At 37.3% G+C, this 14,386-nt stretch overlaps 2 protein-coding genes across 3 annotated transcripts in view; both read left to right on the plus strand.

Moving 5' to 3' along the window:
• The first annotated feature begins 6 nt into the window (after positions 1-6).
• On the plus strand, positions 7-13,594 carry LOC131673026 (uncharacterized). Its single transcript, XM_058950661.1, has 3 exons — positions 7-545; positions 10,168-10,407; positions 10,974-13,594. The coding sequence occupies exons 1-3, from the start codon at positions 470-472 to the stop codon at positions 11,153-11,155; spliced, it is 498 nt and encodes a 165-aa protein (XP_058806644.1). The 5' UTR covers positions 7-469; the 3' UTR covers positions 11,156-13,594.
• Positions 13,595-13,901: 307 nt separating this feature from the next.
• The window catches only part of LOC131673033 (uncharacterized), a 58,556-nt gene continuing 58,071 nt past the window's right edge, over positions 13,902-14,386 (plus strand). For both annotated transcript variants that reach the window (XM_058950673.1, XM_058950674.1), the window contains exon 1: positions 13,902-14,129. In XM_058950673.1, the coding sequence (XP_058806656.1) occupies positions 14,045-14,129 (85 nt within the window). In that variant the 5' untranslated portion in view covers positions 13,902-14,044. The remainder of the gene's footprint in view (positions 14,130-14,386) is intronic.

Below are 14,386 nucleotides of genomic sequence, written 5' to 3' on the forward strand. Positions count from 1 at the left end.
TGAATACAGCCTTGGCGAGCGGGCATAAGTGTCGTACAGTCAAGAAACGGTACAGGAAAAATGTAGAAACTGTAAAGCGCCTCATAATATAGTCGGTATGTAGAAGCGTCGTGGTCGCTGCAAGGAAAATACGACATAACCCCTAAAATCGAAGTCCATGGCGGAGTGAGACCGCGCTGTATATATGTATAACGAAAGCGTGAGACAGAGACGCCGGAGGGAGGAAGCGAGATAAAGCGTACAACAGCGAGAGAGCAGGAGAGTCGGTCGCGCGCTTGAAAGACAGAAAGAGAGCCACTCAGTATGTGATATCAATCCCGCGGCCTAAGCATCGCAGCGTCGTCGTACGTGTGTACGTTCTGTCTGACTCGGCGGATTTCGGCGATACACATACAGAACAGTTCGAAGAAAAAGCATTGTACATATCATAACTCTTCGTAGCCGCTACAAAAAACGAAAATAAAGAAAGATGTGGAGGCACGAGATTACACTTTTCTGCTCCCTCTTTCTGTTGGTCGTGCTTTTGCCGGCTTGCACTTTTGCAGGTACGTACCATGAGTTTTGTTTACGCTTATGTGACTTCTGTACAGAAGGTAGCAACTGGTGCCATCGTAAAACATTCTGCCCCAAACGACACTTCAAGAATTTTCTTTTTTACTTTCATCATCGTCTTCTTACCGGATAAACTCTGCTTTTGTTTCTTTCCTTCAACCACGATCCTTCGGAGTCTTGGGATTTTTTTTGTACCGCTAGCTTGAGGTCATTATTTTCCGCGCCTAGCATTAGGTATTCAAAGTTTGCTTGAATCATAAACTGGAAGTATTTGTTGCGCTGATTTATGATAGGTCAACAAGTTATACGGCGTTTTTTCTTTGTTGCACTATTTTTTTGTCTTTCTTGACGTTTATATCAACATGTGTATTTCTAGAACTTTACATGTCTTCTTGGACTTCTGAATAAGTTAGTATATATTGTGTGATAATACGTGTGTGTATTTTATCTACGCGTGTAATTACCTTCAGCGATACATATTAACAATCTGATAAAAGTCGAAGTGTCAAGGAAAAATAACTGCAAAGCACAATGAGCATGCCACTGCATTATGTGTGCTTTAACGGTTATAAGACGCTAATTTTTATTCGCATGCAAACTAGATGATTAATATCTCGGCGCTTTTTCATTTATGAATCTAAAATAACAGTCTGACGCAAACCGTTCGACCTACAAATACTGAAGACTACGAGCTTATTAATCAAACATTATGCGCAATGAAACGTTACAAAAATATGGTTTCTTTTTCATGTTCATTACTAATTAGCTTTTGAATTAGTCGTGCTACGATAACAGCACATATTGTTATAACTTTTCTGTTTTTCCTTCTTTAATTTTGCGAGCTATACGCGTTCAATAAAACGCACATATGCGAACGAAACAGAAAGAAAAAAGAAAAAAACGGAGAAAAATAAACTGATTTGCACGACGGCAACGATTTATCTAGGCGTTGGAAATTAATCTCTAAAACTATTATTCCGTGCCAAGGCAGCAGCAGCAGCAGAAGACACGATGAACATGTAGCGCGGTAAATGAGAAAAGTGGCGCGCGAGAGAATATATAATATAATCCTTTTCTTTTTTACTCCCGCATTAGTCGGAAATGCCGTGAATATCCGCCATGCACATTTCGTGTTCTTTTTTCCCCCCGACTCTGTGCTCAAATTTAATTGAGAATGTTTTTTCTATGCGCGTCTGTTTGCCACGGCTGTGCCGACTGCTACGCTAATTTACTCTCTGGTCAAATATTTTATTAGCCTTGATTTGCATCGATCGCTGGCATTAACATTCGCATCCGGACAAATATTTATCCGCGCCTTAGCCCTCCGCTACTGTTGCTGTCGGTTGGCGAGCAACTCTCGCTTGGTCGTGCTTTCGATTGCCACAAATTAAGCTCTGCACGTATAGCAAGCCCGCCGCCGATGCCTCCCCCCGCGTGTGTCGCCGCTCCGCGAAATTGCCTCCGCCACGGCAGCAGCAACGAACTCTGCTATGACCCCAAGTGACGACAATGGCCTACTTCCGGCTCGTCATACCGACGACTTTTATGGTTTTTCTTTTTCGCTCTACCGTTTTGTTGCTGCCGCTTGCTCTTCTTCGGCATGACCACAAGCGTGCAGTGGGCGACTCTTCCATAGACGACGGCGACTGAATGTGTCGACCGTCCACACTCGGTTGGGAAAACAATGGCCGACAATGCCATGCCTGCACCTTACCTTTGTCCATTGAAGAACGTAATTGTGGCCGTAGTTGTCTGTAGCTGTTTTTAGAGCCCCCCCCCCCCCCCCCGCCCACCGCTTACCCGCGTGCTCGTTGTCGATCGTCATCAACTTTATCGAACAGTCAGCGAGGTAAAGATACCCATGTTTTCACCGGGGAATCGATAAAATGTCAAGGCGTAAGCGCGTGATTAGATTAAATTTGCCTTTTCAGCTGTCCGTTTGTTTTCTTTACTTCCACGGAAGCCAATCCTTTTTTTGCAAATTTAATAAAAACGAATTCCCGTAGCGACGGCGATTGAAATAAAATGAGCACGCGAGGACTAAAAGCAGAGTGTAATAACGGAAAAAACCCATGTGAGTTGTTGCCTTCGGTCAGAGCGAGTTTGATCGTCTATCGATTTTCACGAGGAAGCCTTACAGGTTTGCAAACAGCCGAACGCTATTGTTCTAATTATGGTTTTCCAGCGGTCCTCGATGGCTGCGTTACGCTTGGATTGGATTTTAATTCACTTTCTTGATTGCACGAACGCGGAACGGAAAGTGCCTTAAAAATTCAATGAACTCGACTCGACTCTCTCTTTCTAGCTGAAAATGACTTCGTTATTTCCATTTGACAGTAGTTAAATTAAATTAACCAACATTCCTGAATTGGAAGTTTTTATGTGACCTTCCCTTATCAATTCTTGTTAAACTTCTCTATCTTTCAATTACAAGTTTATTTCATTTTCGTAATTTGCGTATGTCGAATGTCAACGCGATGTATCATCATTTCGATGGGTCCCCTAACGTGTGATTGGTCTCTTGGGTGGAAAAACTAGAAGCATCCCAAAAAACCACGTGCGGCCCAATAAAAAGTATTATCTATTGTCTTATGTTCCGCAGCAAGCATACGCACTTGCCAAGTACCGTCCATATTATGCTTTCAAACGGCGTTAATAATAATCCACTAAAACTCTATGAATTATTCATAATGTAGCGTATAAAGTCTTTAAATGACCTTTCCACATTGTACTTTCGCTTCGTTTATGTCGTGCGAAACGGCTAGTCACATAAAGAAGAGAAAAAATAATAAGACACAGCGCTTTAATCTTATTCATGACTGGCTTTTGGTAGACGGGGGAAGGGCATTATAATAACGCTGCAATTTATTGCAGAATGAAAATTTTCACTCGACAGAAAGCAAGAGATCTCTTTTTTTCCTTTTTTGAAAAAGAAGTCTCAACGTCAATTTCAATTGAAGCTGCTGTTGCACTGAAGTGTGAGTTACTCATCATAAGCGCAGTGGTAGATAGGTTTCGAGCGATTACGATATGACAATAGGTATGAATGTATCAAGCTATTATGATGTCATGTTCCATTGTGCTTTAAACTCCTTTACTTGTCTTCATTTCATTCACCCAAGAACGAGGCCGTGTTTCGTGATTGATCTTTGTATGAGCTTCTCCTTTCGTCGAAAGAGTTTCTATTCGCAATGCACCTGGGCAAAAAAGCCTGTCAGAATTACGCAAGTGCTTGGATATTTTCTTGCTGAAAATAACGAACCGGCGAGAAATTTTAGCCGTGAAAATTCTGATCCGAGCATAAAAAGGATAACGGTTATTTTTCGCAAAAGCATTGCCAAGAACAACGTCGATTTGACGAAATCATTTTCACGCGAATGACGACAAACGCCCAGGAAAAAAAAATGGAAAAAAAATTGACGTCTGATACTCTCTATTCGACTGTAAAGGCGCGTGTGACCGCGTTTCTCGCCAAGCTTTTTATCAAAACTTCATCTTGGGTATGGACTCTTGTGTGTGGTAACCTTATACGCCAATCCCTGGTCGAGCATATGGAATTTTTGCTGACAGAACTGGTATATAACTCATTGACTTCGATCTTCGCCTATGCTATTTATTACCGCGTAACACTTTCTTTTTGTTCGGGAAAGGCACTGCGAAGTTTAGAAGCACCCAAAAAAAATGCCTGCCTTAATCCATACAATTGACACTGATAAATGTTTGCCCATTACGTGCCAATTGAATGTGTGGCAATTAACGAATTAAGCGTGAAAGTAAATGGGCGTGAGATCTTTCTGCGCATTAGATAATCTAAGAGTTTTCTTAGAAGCCGAATGAACGGGTGCATTGTCTCTACCAGAATTTTCCGCTACGTTCAGATGTACAACGCAGATATATATACGCGCGTCGACGTGCTGCTACAGCGAGAATGCAAGGACGCGTAGGCTGGGTACGAAAAAAAGGATACGCGTGCGCGTGTGTGAATCTGTGTTTGTGTCGTGTGATTTTCTCTCTACGCCAAGAAATGTTACGATGGCTATCTTTAGCTTCGTCACCACGTGACAGCACGATTCTCTCTCTATACGATCAATTATATTACATTTTTAGTGTCTCTCCGGTTTGTTCGCGTGCGGGAAGACAGACGATTCGATCTTTGTTATTTCCATGTAACCACATCTACGACGACACTGATGACTATTTGAAGTGTCGGCTATTGTAAACAGATCTCTTTGCTCTTTTGGCATGCGCGTTTACAGATAAGCGTGACACAGCAAACAATGAACTAATGAAACGGCAAACGAAAAGTAATCCTTTCGTCAACTTTCGAGTATAACATATTTAACAAGTTGAATGAAATTAAAAATCAAACGAACTTATCTGTAGGTGAAGTTCGATTTTCATTATATATAGTCCTCGCTTGAGGACATTTAACTCATTGTAGTATCCTAAACCTTCGTGTCCACTAGTGGCAGCACACGTTTTTAGAGATTAGACTAGAATCGTCCTATCTATCATGTCCACCCGTAGCCCACTTCACTAATTTCAGAGTATACGAGTAGGCTACGGTTTAAATTTTAATTTTCTTGAATAAAAAAGTAAAGAATAATATTGGATAAATATCTCGTAGGAGAATAATGTACTTGATATTGTATATAATTAAAATCGAACTTCGCGTACAGATGAATTCGTTTAACTTTTAGTTATATTATGTCCTCGCTCTCATACGTTACAGCTATTGTCGTTTTTTAGGGAATTGATATATGAGTTTAATTGATTAGATAAGATTTCAAAATTTAAGATAAGATTACAAATTTTTAAGATAAAAATGCTTCATCAAAATCACAACCATTAGTAACTTCTTTCAACTCCTAAATATCTAGACCCTGTAAATACTTTAGGACAGTCGCAACATTTTAAATCACTGAGTATTTTGGATGTTACGGTCAAAGACTGGAAACATCTTTTACGAATCTAATCACATCTGGGTGATTTCCCACATTATCGTATGAAAGATGCAAAAGTGTATATCAGCACTAGTTAATAGTGCCATATAAAACTTCGTAGAGAAAATGTTTAGATAGAAATCTTAATGCAGATGTCGAGGAAATGTTCCTGTTGTTTTCGGCTTAGCTATACTGTTTTAGTATAGACTAATAACTTCTGATGGAAATCTCTCTCTCTCTCTCTCTCTCTCTCTCTCTCTCTCTCAATTTAATTTAGATGATTCGTTCTTGGATCAGTCATAGACCTACAAGAGGCGATAATAATAATTTTGTATCAGCTTTAAAAATTATTGAATTCCCCTGTTCTTAAAGACTCAAACATTGAAAACAAAATTCGATTTTTTCAGAGGAATGAGAATGAATTCTTGCACTTTTTTGCGTTTGATTTTTGTTAAAGATTCGAGGATCAAAGCAAAAGGAGAAAAAGTGTAAAAACAGTCTTAAGCTTAAAAAATCGTGAAATTATCAATGAAAAATTCTCCTTTTTCCGGCATCTAAGAAAGGAATCTTCTAAATATTTTATGAATAAAGGATGCAAAAATGTCGATCTTTGGAAGACCAAAGGTTTCAATAATTCCTTAGTAATAAGCTTCATTTAGTTCACATTTAATATCTAGGGTTCTGGAGATCCCGTCAAAGAATTATTATTAGATGCTATGTAAGAAGCCATCAGAATTATTTTACGATTCTTTGCCTATCATTATATTTCTCGATAATTCATATAATTCATTAGAATGATCAACCGTACCACCACTCATCTTATTTACATGAAAGGGGATCATTGTGTTGTTAACTCTTATCAGTATCTACCTATCTTTGAGCTCTAAAATAAGCATTTCTAAAGCTAATTTAATAGTTTATATATCCAAAAAATTGTTTTTTGGATGTATATGTCGTTGTTTTTTCTCTCTGTCTCTGATCAAAATCCAAAAATCTGATCATTGAAGTTGCTGCACGTTCTCCAGCCTCTAAATGATGCGCGGTAAAGAAAGTCGTTGTATATGACCCGACTAATAGAATAAACACTAGTTTGAATATTTTCTAACCATCACATTAACTCGTTTTTCTTTCTCTTTCTAACTTTTTGATATAAAACTAACTATACTTGGTGGCAAAGCAACATGCAATCAGTTTCCCGATCGAGACAACAAATTGTCTAATGAAATATTTCTAAAAGCATAACATTTTTTCTATCCTTTTAATAGATATCTTTGCATCTGGCAACTTGATTAAAAACGTCTCTAACTCTATAATTACTTCTAGAAATTTATAATTCATCTTTGGCTTAAAACTAGACTTTTGTAATTTATCAGAAAATGTAAATATTCCAGAAGTTATAAGGTCCCTCTAATATTTTTATTACATTTGTCTTTTGAGTTTTTGATACATAATATATCAACAAGATAAACAATTGAAGTCCAACCTTGTTTTCTTAGTATACTAATAATAATTCTCATAATTTTAGTAAATAACAAAAGAGCTATACACAGACCAAACAGCAAGCAAGTGAATTCGTATATTTTACCATTTAAGCAGACTTAGATATTTATTGCTTCTAAAATAAATTGAGATCAGGTAATAAGTGTTTTCTAAATCAATAGATCCTAAGTAATGATAGGGAAAAAGTAACTGAATTGTAACTCTTATGACTTCTAACTTAAAATGCTGGTTATAAATGAAGTTATCCAGCTTCTTGAGACTTAAAATAAATTGATGAGCCTTCAGGGATTCAGGTATCTTAACCATAGCTTTAGAATTTGACGATTTGCCAGTTAAGTCCTTGCCGTAGATAAACTCATCAGTTTTCGTGTCTCTAAAAATACATTTAGTTTATCGTGAAAATCCCGATTAAATATAAGCTATTTTTGTAACATTCTGCTTGTATAACATCTTGCATCCGCAAGTAACTGCGCGATACTAGTGAAGTCTAAACCTTCTTCAGAAGGCTTGTGCATTAAAGTAGTAGCATGGCCCGTTTATGTTCCACCGATGTTCCACCAGAATACATCCATCGTCCTTGCTGAAGGACCTTTTTAACAAGCCTGGCTCTATCTATAAGGAAAGAAAAGCAGTAGAATTGTCGCTCAACTAAACAGACCGTATTCAAACTTTATTGAGTATTTTTTGCAAATTTACTTAGTTTTACTTAATAACTAAGTTTATTCGTTTCGCCACGTGAGTGAACACTTTAATTTTCAACTAGATTCCTTCTACAACAGACGTAGGCGTCGAATCGAGAGAATATATACGTCCTTGTCTTACCCCTCGTATGTAAGCACAGACGAGATCAACAAGTCATTGACTGATCATGAAACGAGCTCCAACCGCACTTTCATCGCTATTATTTTTTTAGCTATGGCGTAGGACATACAATCTTTCATCAATTCTAATTCTGACTAGATTTCTTGAGAATGATGGGTCCCTCATCATCGTGTTTCTCATTATCAGAAGCTATAATTTTCTTCTGCAGTTCGAATAGGATTAGGCCATTTTCTGATTGCTGTCCGGTGAATTCTCGTCCGATTTAACGATTTTTTCTAATATTCTCCTTTTATTGTCAAAGCCTTAAGGTTTTGTCTCGTTCTTGTATTTTTCTTTGATTCTTTGCTGATTAAAAAAAAAAAGGATAGGCAACGCGACCTGCAGAGTGACCTATGCCTTGCGTACACGACAAAAAAAGCGAAGCGAGTGACGGGATACAGATGAACATAACAGATAGACCGATTCAAGTCGAATCTCTAAAGACGTGCGCTGTGATTAGTGAATAGGAAAAATACTATAATAAAATTAAATGTATGATAGCGCGGACATAATATAACTTTGGCATGCGACGTATACCTCGCCACGTTTTATTACGGATACAATGTTACCTTGATTCAACAACATTTATTAACACATTATCTATTTTAACATAGATATATGTTTTTTAGCGAATTCAAAAAAGATATTTAACGATTTCCTTTTCTATTTAAAATCTTTTCTGCAGTGTACGTTTGGTATTATACAAAGTTGAATTTGCGAAGAACTCTTTTCGCCTACAGCCTTTTATAAGATAATACGAGCTTCCGGAATGTAAAATTTGAAAAAAATCACGGGAATATAAAAGGCTCTCGTACGAAATTCAAATTGCTTGAATTTTTGAATTTTTACAACATACTCATGCCTCTGTTTATATGATTTTCATTCTAAGTAAGATCAGTGGTTTTACATTCGAAACTCGTAAGTTTTTCCTGTAGTCTGACTTTCGAATCTGGAAAAGTGCGGTATAATTCCATTTTGAAAACTCAGCGCATTACCAATACTGACTTCCTGTCCGTCGCAGCCGAGAGAGAGAGAGAGAGAGAGAGAGAGGGAGAGAGAGCTCGGTTTGTTTTAGTTTGCAATCTCCGATGCGCGATTCGTGCATAAAACCCGAGATTGCGCAGTGTTTTCGTGGTATTTCAATTATTCGAAAAACTCAAGTGTGAGAGAAATAGTTGTATCGCGCCGAGAGTTACAAAGTACAAGCGCGTGAAACAAAGTGCATGCGCGTCCGGTTTGCATATGTGTGTGTGTATATATATGTAATATATATGCGTGTATAATATGGAAACTTTGCTATCAGCGTTGCACGTTTAAGCCGTCGACTCGCGGGGAACATTATCGAAGAGGAAGCCGACGTATCTCGCGCGCGGTTTTGCTCTGACTCGCGACGGCAGCAAAGAGCTCACCATTGAATTTGGAGGCCCGCGCCGCAGACCGCAGCGTTGGATTTTCCAAAGGCGAGCTTCTGGGGGCACTAATTGAAAGAGGCTGTTTCTTTCAATCGCGAGCGAGTCCCGACTGGCTCTCTCTCGGTCTCGAATGAAAAGTGACCTCCTTTGCTTGGCTCGACTCATCGCGTCGCGCCGGCCATGCGCGCAGTGCGCGCGTACACATTCGGCTTGATAAATCGAGACTCGCAGTCGGGCCGTTTCTCGATTAACTGATTCAGCCAATCGCGCGAGCGCGCGAATTGCCTCCGCCGAGCTTTTATCTCTCTCTCTCTCTCTCTCTCTCTCTCTCTCTCTCTCTCTCTCTCTCTCTCTCTCTCTCTCTCTCTCTCTCTCTCTCTCTCTCTCTCTCTCTCTCTCTCTCCCGCGCGCGAGCTGTATGGCCGTAGTTACGAATAAATAATGCCCCTCTCTATCCTTTTTCCCTCTCGCGTTTAGCGCTTTCCTCTCAACCTTCTTTTTTTCTATCTCGCCGCTTCGGATCGTTTGATCGTTTAAGGGCTCTCGGCGTAAAGTTTTGCTTCTCACTCGCTGCGAGTGAGCCAGCCCAAGAGCGGCCGAGACATCGTGCCTCCAGCGAGGAGATTCGCGATAAGGCGCCTGCCATTTTCTCCGCGTATGCGACATTTATTTTTAGCTGTCAATTACATTATCGACAGCTGCGTTTACGCAAATGCCTCGCGAACAATGCACTTCCCTCAGGCTTTGTCTTCGGTAAATTTTAATCGACTTCTGAGAAACGCACTGTCTACAATATTCACTCGATAGCGCGTATTGAAATTGCATTTAACGCCGCTACGCGTGAAACTCGGATGAATCGAGCGATAATTATTGACTGTGACCTATTGGTGTGTTGGCAGGAAATGACAGCAAATACGGGCAAACATGCTCGATGGAATTTTTTGCAATAGAGAATTGCGGGACGAACGAGAGATGTAAGGTGGAGGAGCAGTCCGGAGGTAATATAACCAAGTGCATCTGCGTGCAGGGATACGAATACAAAAATCTGTCCTGCACAAAGATACCCACGACGACTGAGGCTCCACCTGTCAATACCGCCGCCCCGACGGCCGCATCGATTTCAAGCAGTTCTGAAGGAGGTAGACACCGCATTATTTAGCTCTCCCGCTAGCCTATACCTGCAACGTTTGCGCACAATCTTGAGAATCTTATTTTGCCAGTGCACGTTTTATTTTACATAAATGGAGTATTTATTACGTCATTGTTTCACGCCTAGTCTAGGTTTTTATTTAAAAATTGCCATTCGCGTAATAAGCGATCGACGTTGTTAATCTGAAAGCACAGATTAATGGAATTTTTATGAGATAATCCGGTTTTTCATCAAACGATTGTCAAACAAGCATTTCTCGTTCGACTAAAATCGGAATTTATCAAACTTTCATTCTGTCTAGACACGGCAATGGAAATTTCCCAATATAGCTTACATAAAGCCAATCGATGATTTCCAATTCACGAGGAGCATCCTTTAAATCGCGTAAAGGATACGTGTATCACGTGCGACCGACATTGATTATTTGGTATACTCTCCGTGACTGGAATCTGTTGATCTGTCGGTCATTTACTCTCTCGACGATAATTTTCTCGCAGCGCCATTTTCCGTCACGAAATGGCTAATCCGTTGGCTTTGAACTGTGTTTTGTTGCAGGCAGCTCGGTAACTGCGTTCCTGCTAGTACCAACCTGCCTGATAATAATCGGCGCGCTGGGCTACTTTGGCGCAAGGCGATACAAGTGGCTTCAACGATTACGGCATTTCCGACAGAATCGCTATGGCAACGTTTTAGTCACGAGAGACGACACTGACGACGATGATCCGCCGATTGCGTAGAATTTACAGGTGCATTACATCAAGAATATCCATTGATGCATCGAGTATGTTAGTGCAGATTTACTTGCCTCGGATTCGCGAGAGAGAGAGAGAGTGAGAGAAAGATTTCTGTTTGTTTCTTTTGCCAGAAAAAGACTCCAGAGAAAAGTGTGTGCATGTAGTGAGATTCGACCGATGTCACGTCGGCGTGCAAATATATATCATTCATAGTCAGATAAGATGTTTTTTGTATAGTGAAATGGCCAAATGCGAAAATGCGACTGTGGATTGAACGAACGTCAGTTTAAATTGTTTTTTTGATCTGATTGATATGATGTAATGAATTTTTTTAAAAAGACAATGGAATTAGTCGGAAAATTGTAAAAAAAACAGGGGCTATAGAAGAAATTGTCGTCTCAACAGTGCGACATTTGTTATATTTATGTACATTGAATAGCGCATTAGTGAATAATGAAGTGACTAGGAACTGCATTTAACGTATTTCTATGAAAAATTGCGATAACATAATTTTTTATATAAACTAACTGATAGACGGGTCAGTAAATTTCACGTAATACAGTTATTTAGATTAAAGGAAAAATATAGTAACTGAATCTTTAAATACTCTTTTATATGGTGCCCGAGATCACTGATAATTTATATAAATATTCAATTTTTCATAGGACGTAAGAAAGCACAGTTTCGATTCTACCTACAGGATACGAAACGTTTTAATGTGATTACCGATATAGTTGGTACAATAATAAGTCTTACCGAACAAAACTCTACATTGGTACCGTATCTGCATTTTATCTACATATCATTGATCAACTTGCTTATATAAAAATGCAGAATTCGAATATTTGATCGAATTTTTCATATCAACTTTCCTAACAGATTTTTAAAACTAATTTTGAATAATGTTTTTCGTTACAATTGTTCTTGATCGTCAAGACTTATCAAAAGCTAAATACATTAGCTGAAATAATAGCTTTTTATAAGCATTTTTATAAAGCAAAATAATGAAAAGTTCACTTTTAATATCAATTTTTTTTAACAGTTGCCGATTTTCAACTTTGAATGTATTGAACGACTTTTGTAAATAATTTATTTTTATAATTTCTTTACATTTTTGCCATACTAAATTCGTTGATTGTAAATTTGTAGACGAAACTATTGATACTAGTGCTTTGATGAAGTCTGAAGATTCTTTATATCAGCCTTCATGTGAGAAATACCACGGTGAAAAACTTTATACTCTTGTCTTTCTATATAAAAATATTAAGTAAACGAAGTTACTACGGTGACGCACGAAAATCCAGTATCTGTTTCATAAATAGCCACAATTTTATCTAACGAATTCTCTACATTGTCATCCATAAGTGATACTTATCTTTGTCATTTTGAAAAATTTACTTACTTGTAAAAAAACTTTTAACAGATATTACCAGGTAGTATATTGATTATAAGTAGTAACAATTTCTCGTTGTGCCTGATATTTTCTGTATCGTGGTGCCTATCAAATTTTAATGCTCAAAAATATATATTCTAAGATGTACACATTTTTAGCATTAGTTACCCTTGTATTGGTTTTCTTTGATATACAAATATTCATAGCAGACGTAATTTATTGAATAGCTGAAAATTTATTTTTTATTTTTTCAGCACTTTGTTACAATACAACTATAGTTTTTAATGCATTCTTCCCAATGGCCAAAGAAAGTAGATTGTCAGATATTAAAATATTTATATTTTATTAGCTTGAGTTAAATATTGATTTTCAGTTATGAAATCTGCGGACTTAACCAATTTTTATAATAATTTCTATTGTCACTTGTTTGTTATTCACCTTATAAAATGTTGTAGTTACATATCCGACTGGAATCACTGTTGATGCCTTTGATGATATTAAAATTTTTAACAATGTTTGCTCTATTTATTCAAATTTCTTAAGTATTGTATCATCGACAAGGCTAGAAGAAAAATACGTCTGTTTAGATAATTTTTGGTTTGTAGTTTAAAAATACTTGTAAACATTATCTGGAATGTCAGCATGACCATATTTTATACATAATTTACCCTGTGATGTATAGTGTGTTTTCTTTTGATAATGGATATTAACAATTACTTCATCAAACTTGTAGGAAATAAATTGGTGCGATATCAGAATATAAATTTAATTCAGTTATTCAACACCTAGACTAAATTATATTTATACTTACTATGATAGATTTACTCTTCATCAAGTAATATTAGTAATATACATGATATGTCAGTACAGAAATAGAATTTTTTATTTTAACTTATAATTTCCTCTAAATAAATATAAAAAATCTTTTCATATTATGTTCAAAAGAATCTGTTGGTTCGTGACTTGTTAATTTTTTATACTGAAATGCCTTTGCAAGCCTTTCTAAATATTTGGTCGAATATTGATTGATAATAATGTACATTTCAGTGAAATATACAGAATACAAAAATATATTCTGTTTGCGTTAATATTTATTTAGTTGTTGAACTTACCTTACCTAAAATATACTTCAAGTTATAAGGACATTACAAGCCAAAAACTATATTTATCGCAACCTGTGCTTAAATCGATTTAAATACTAGCGCCCTTCTCTGACCCAAGTGATTCTGTAGGGTCCCTAAAATATAGCATTCAACAGACAACGGCACCTGGTGACTAAATCACGGTTCACCTGTTGGAGCGCAGGTTGTAGGCGTATACTGTATAGTCTTGCAGAGTTCAGGCTGTAACGGCCAATCAACCGAGATTTGCAAAAAAAATTGTTTTGACAGTTTGGAAAGCGCCGATTATGAATAATCAATAACTATTTTAATTTGTACCACACATTGTAGTGATATTCACAGTGGGCATAATTTGTTAGAAGCACAAGAAATTACAAGATGAAATCTCTGAAGTTGAAATTCAAACCAAATCAAGGCCTTGCGTCCATACAGTCGCCGGTCATTCGGTCTAGCTGGTTCAGAGGTTAGTTGACATTTTAACTTGTAAGACATTTTTAATTTATGAATGTATCAACCTGCTGTTTATAAACATTTCCATAAAACTTAATGTAATTTTAATCACTATACATGTGATAATTATAATACAAATCTTTAAATGTTAATAAAATAAATATTAAAAAAACCTTTAAGTAATAATAATTTTTAAATCTATGAACGCGTAAATTTTTTGTGCACAGCGTTCTAATAATTTTGTTTAATATATTTGTTGATATAAAGATT

This window comes from Phymastichus coffea, unplaced genomic scaffold (genome assembly GCF_024137745.1).
Source record: "Phymastichus coffea isolate CEN01 unplaced genomic scaffold, Cenicafe_Pcof_1.1 PCOF00165, whole genome shotgun sequence".
Lineage (NCBI taxonomy): Eukaryota > Metazoa > Arthropoda > Insecta > Hymenoptera > Eulophidae > Phymastichus > Phymastichus coffea.

What these genes read in the sequence shown, in the direction of transcription:
- LOC131673026 (XM_058950661.1), top strand. Translation starts at nt 470, where the DNA reads ATGTGGAGGCACGAGATTACACTTTTCTGCTCCCTCTTTCTGTTGGTC. An exon ending in GCCGGCTTGCACTTTTGCAG is followed by an intron (nt 546 to 10,167) that starts GTACGTACCATG and finishes GTGTGTTGGCAG; the next exon opens with GAAATGACAGCAAATACGGG. An exon ending in TTCAAGCAGTTCTGAAGGAG is followed by an intron (nt 10,408 to 10,973) that starts GTAGACACCGCA and finishes GTTTTGTTGCAG; the next exon opens with GCAGCTCGGTAACTGCGTTC.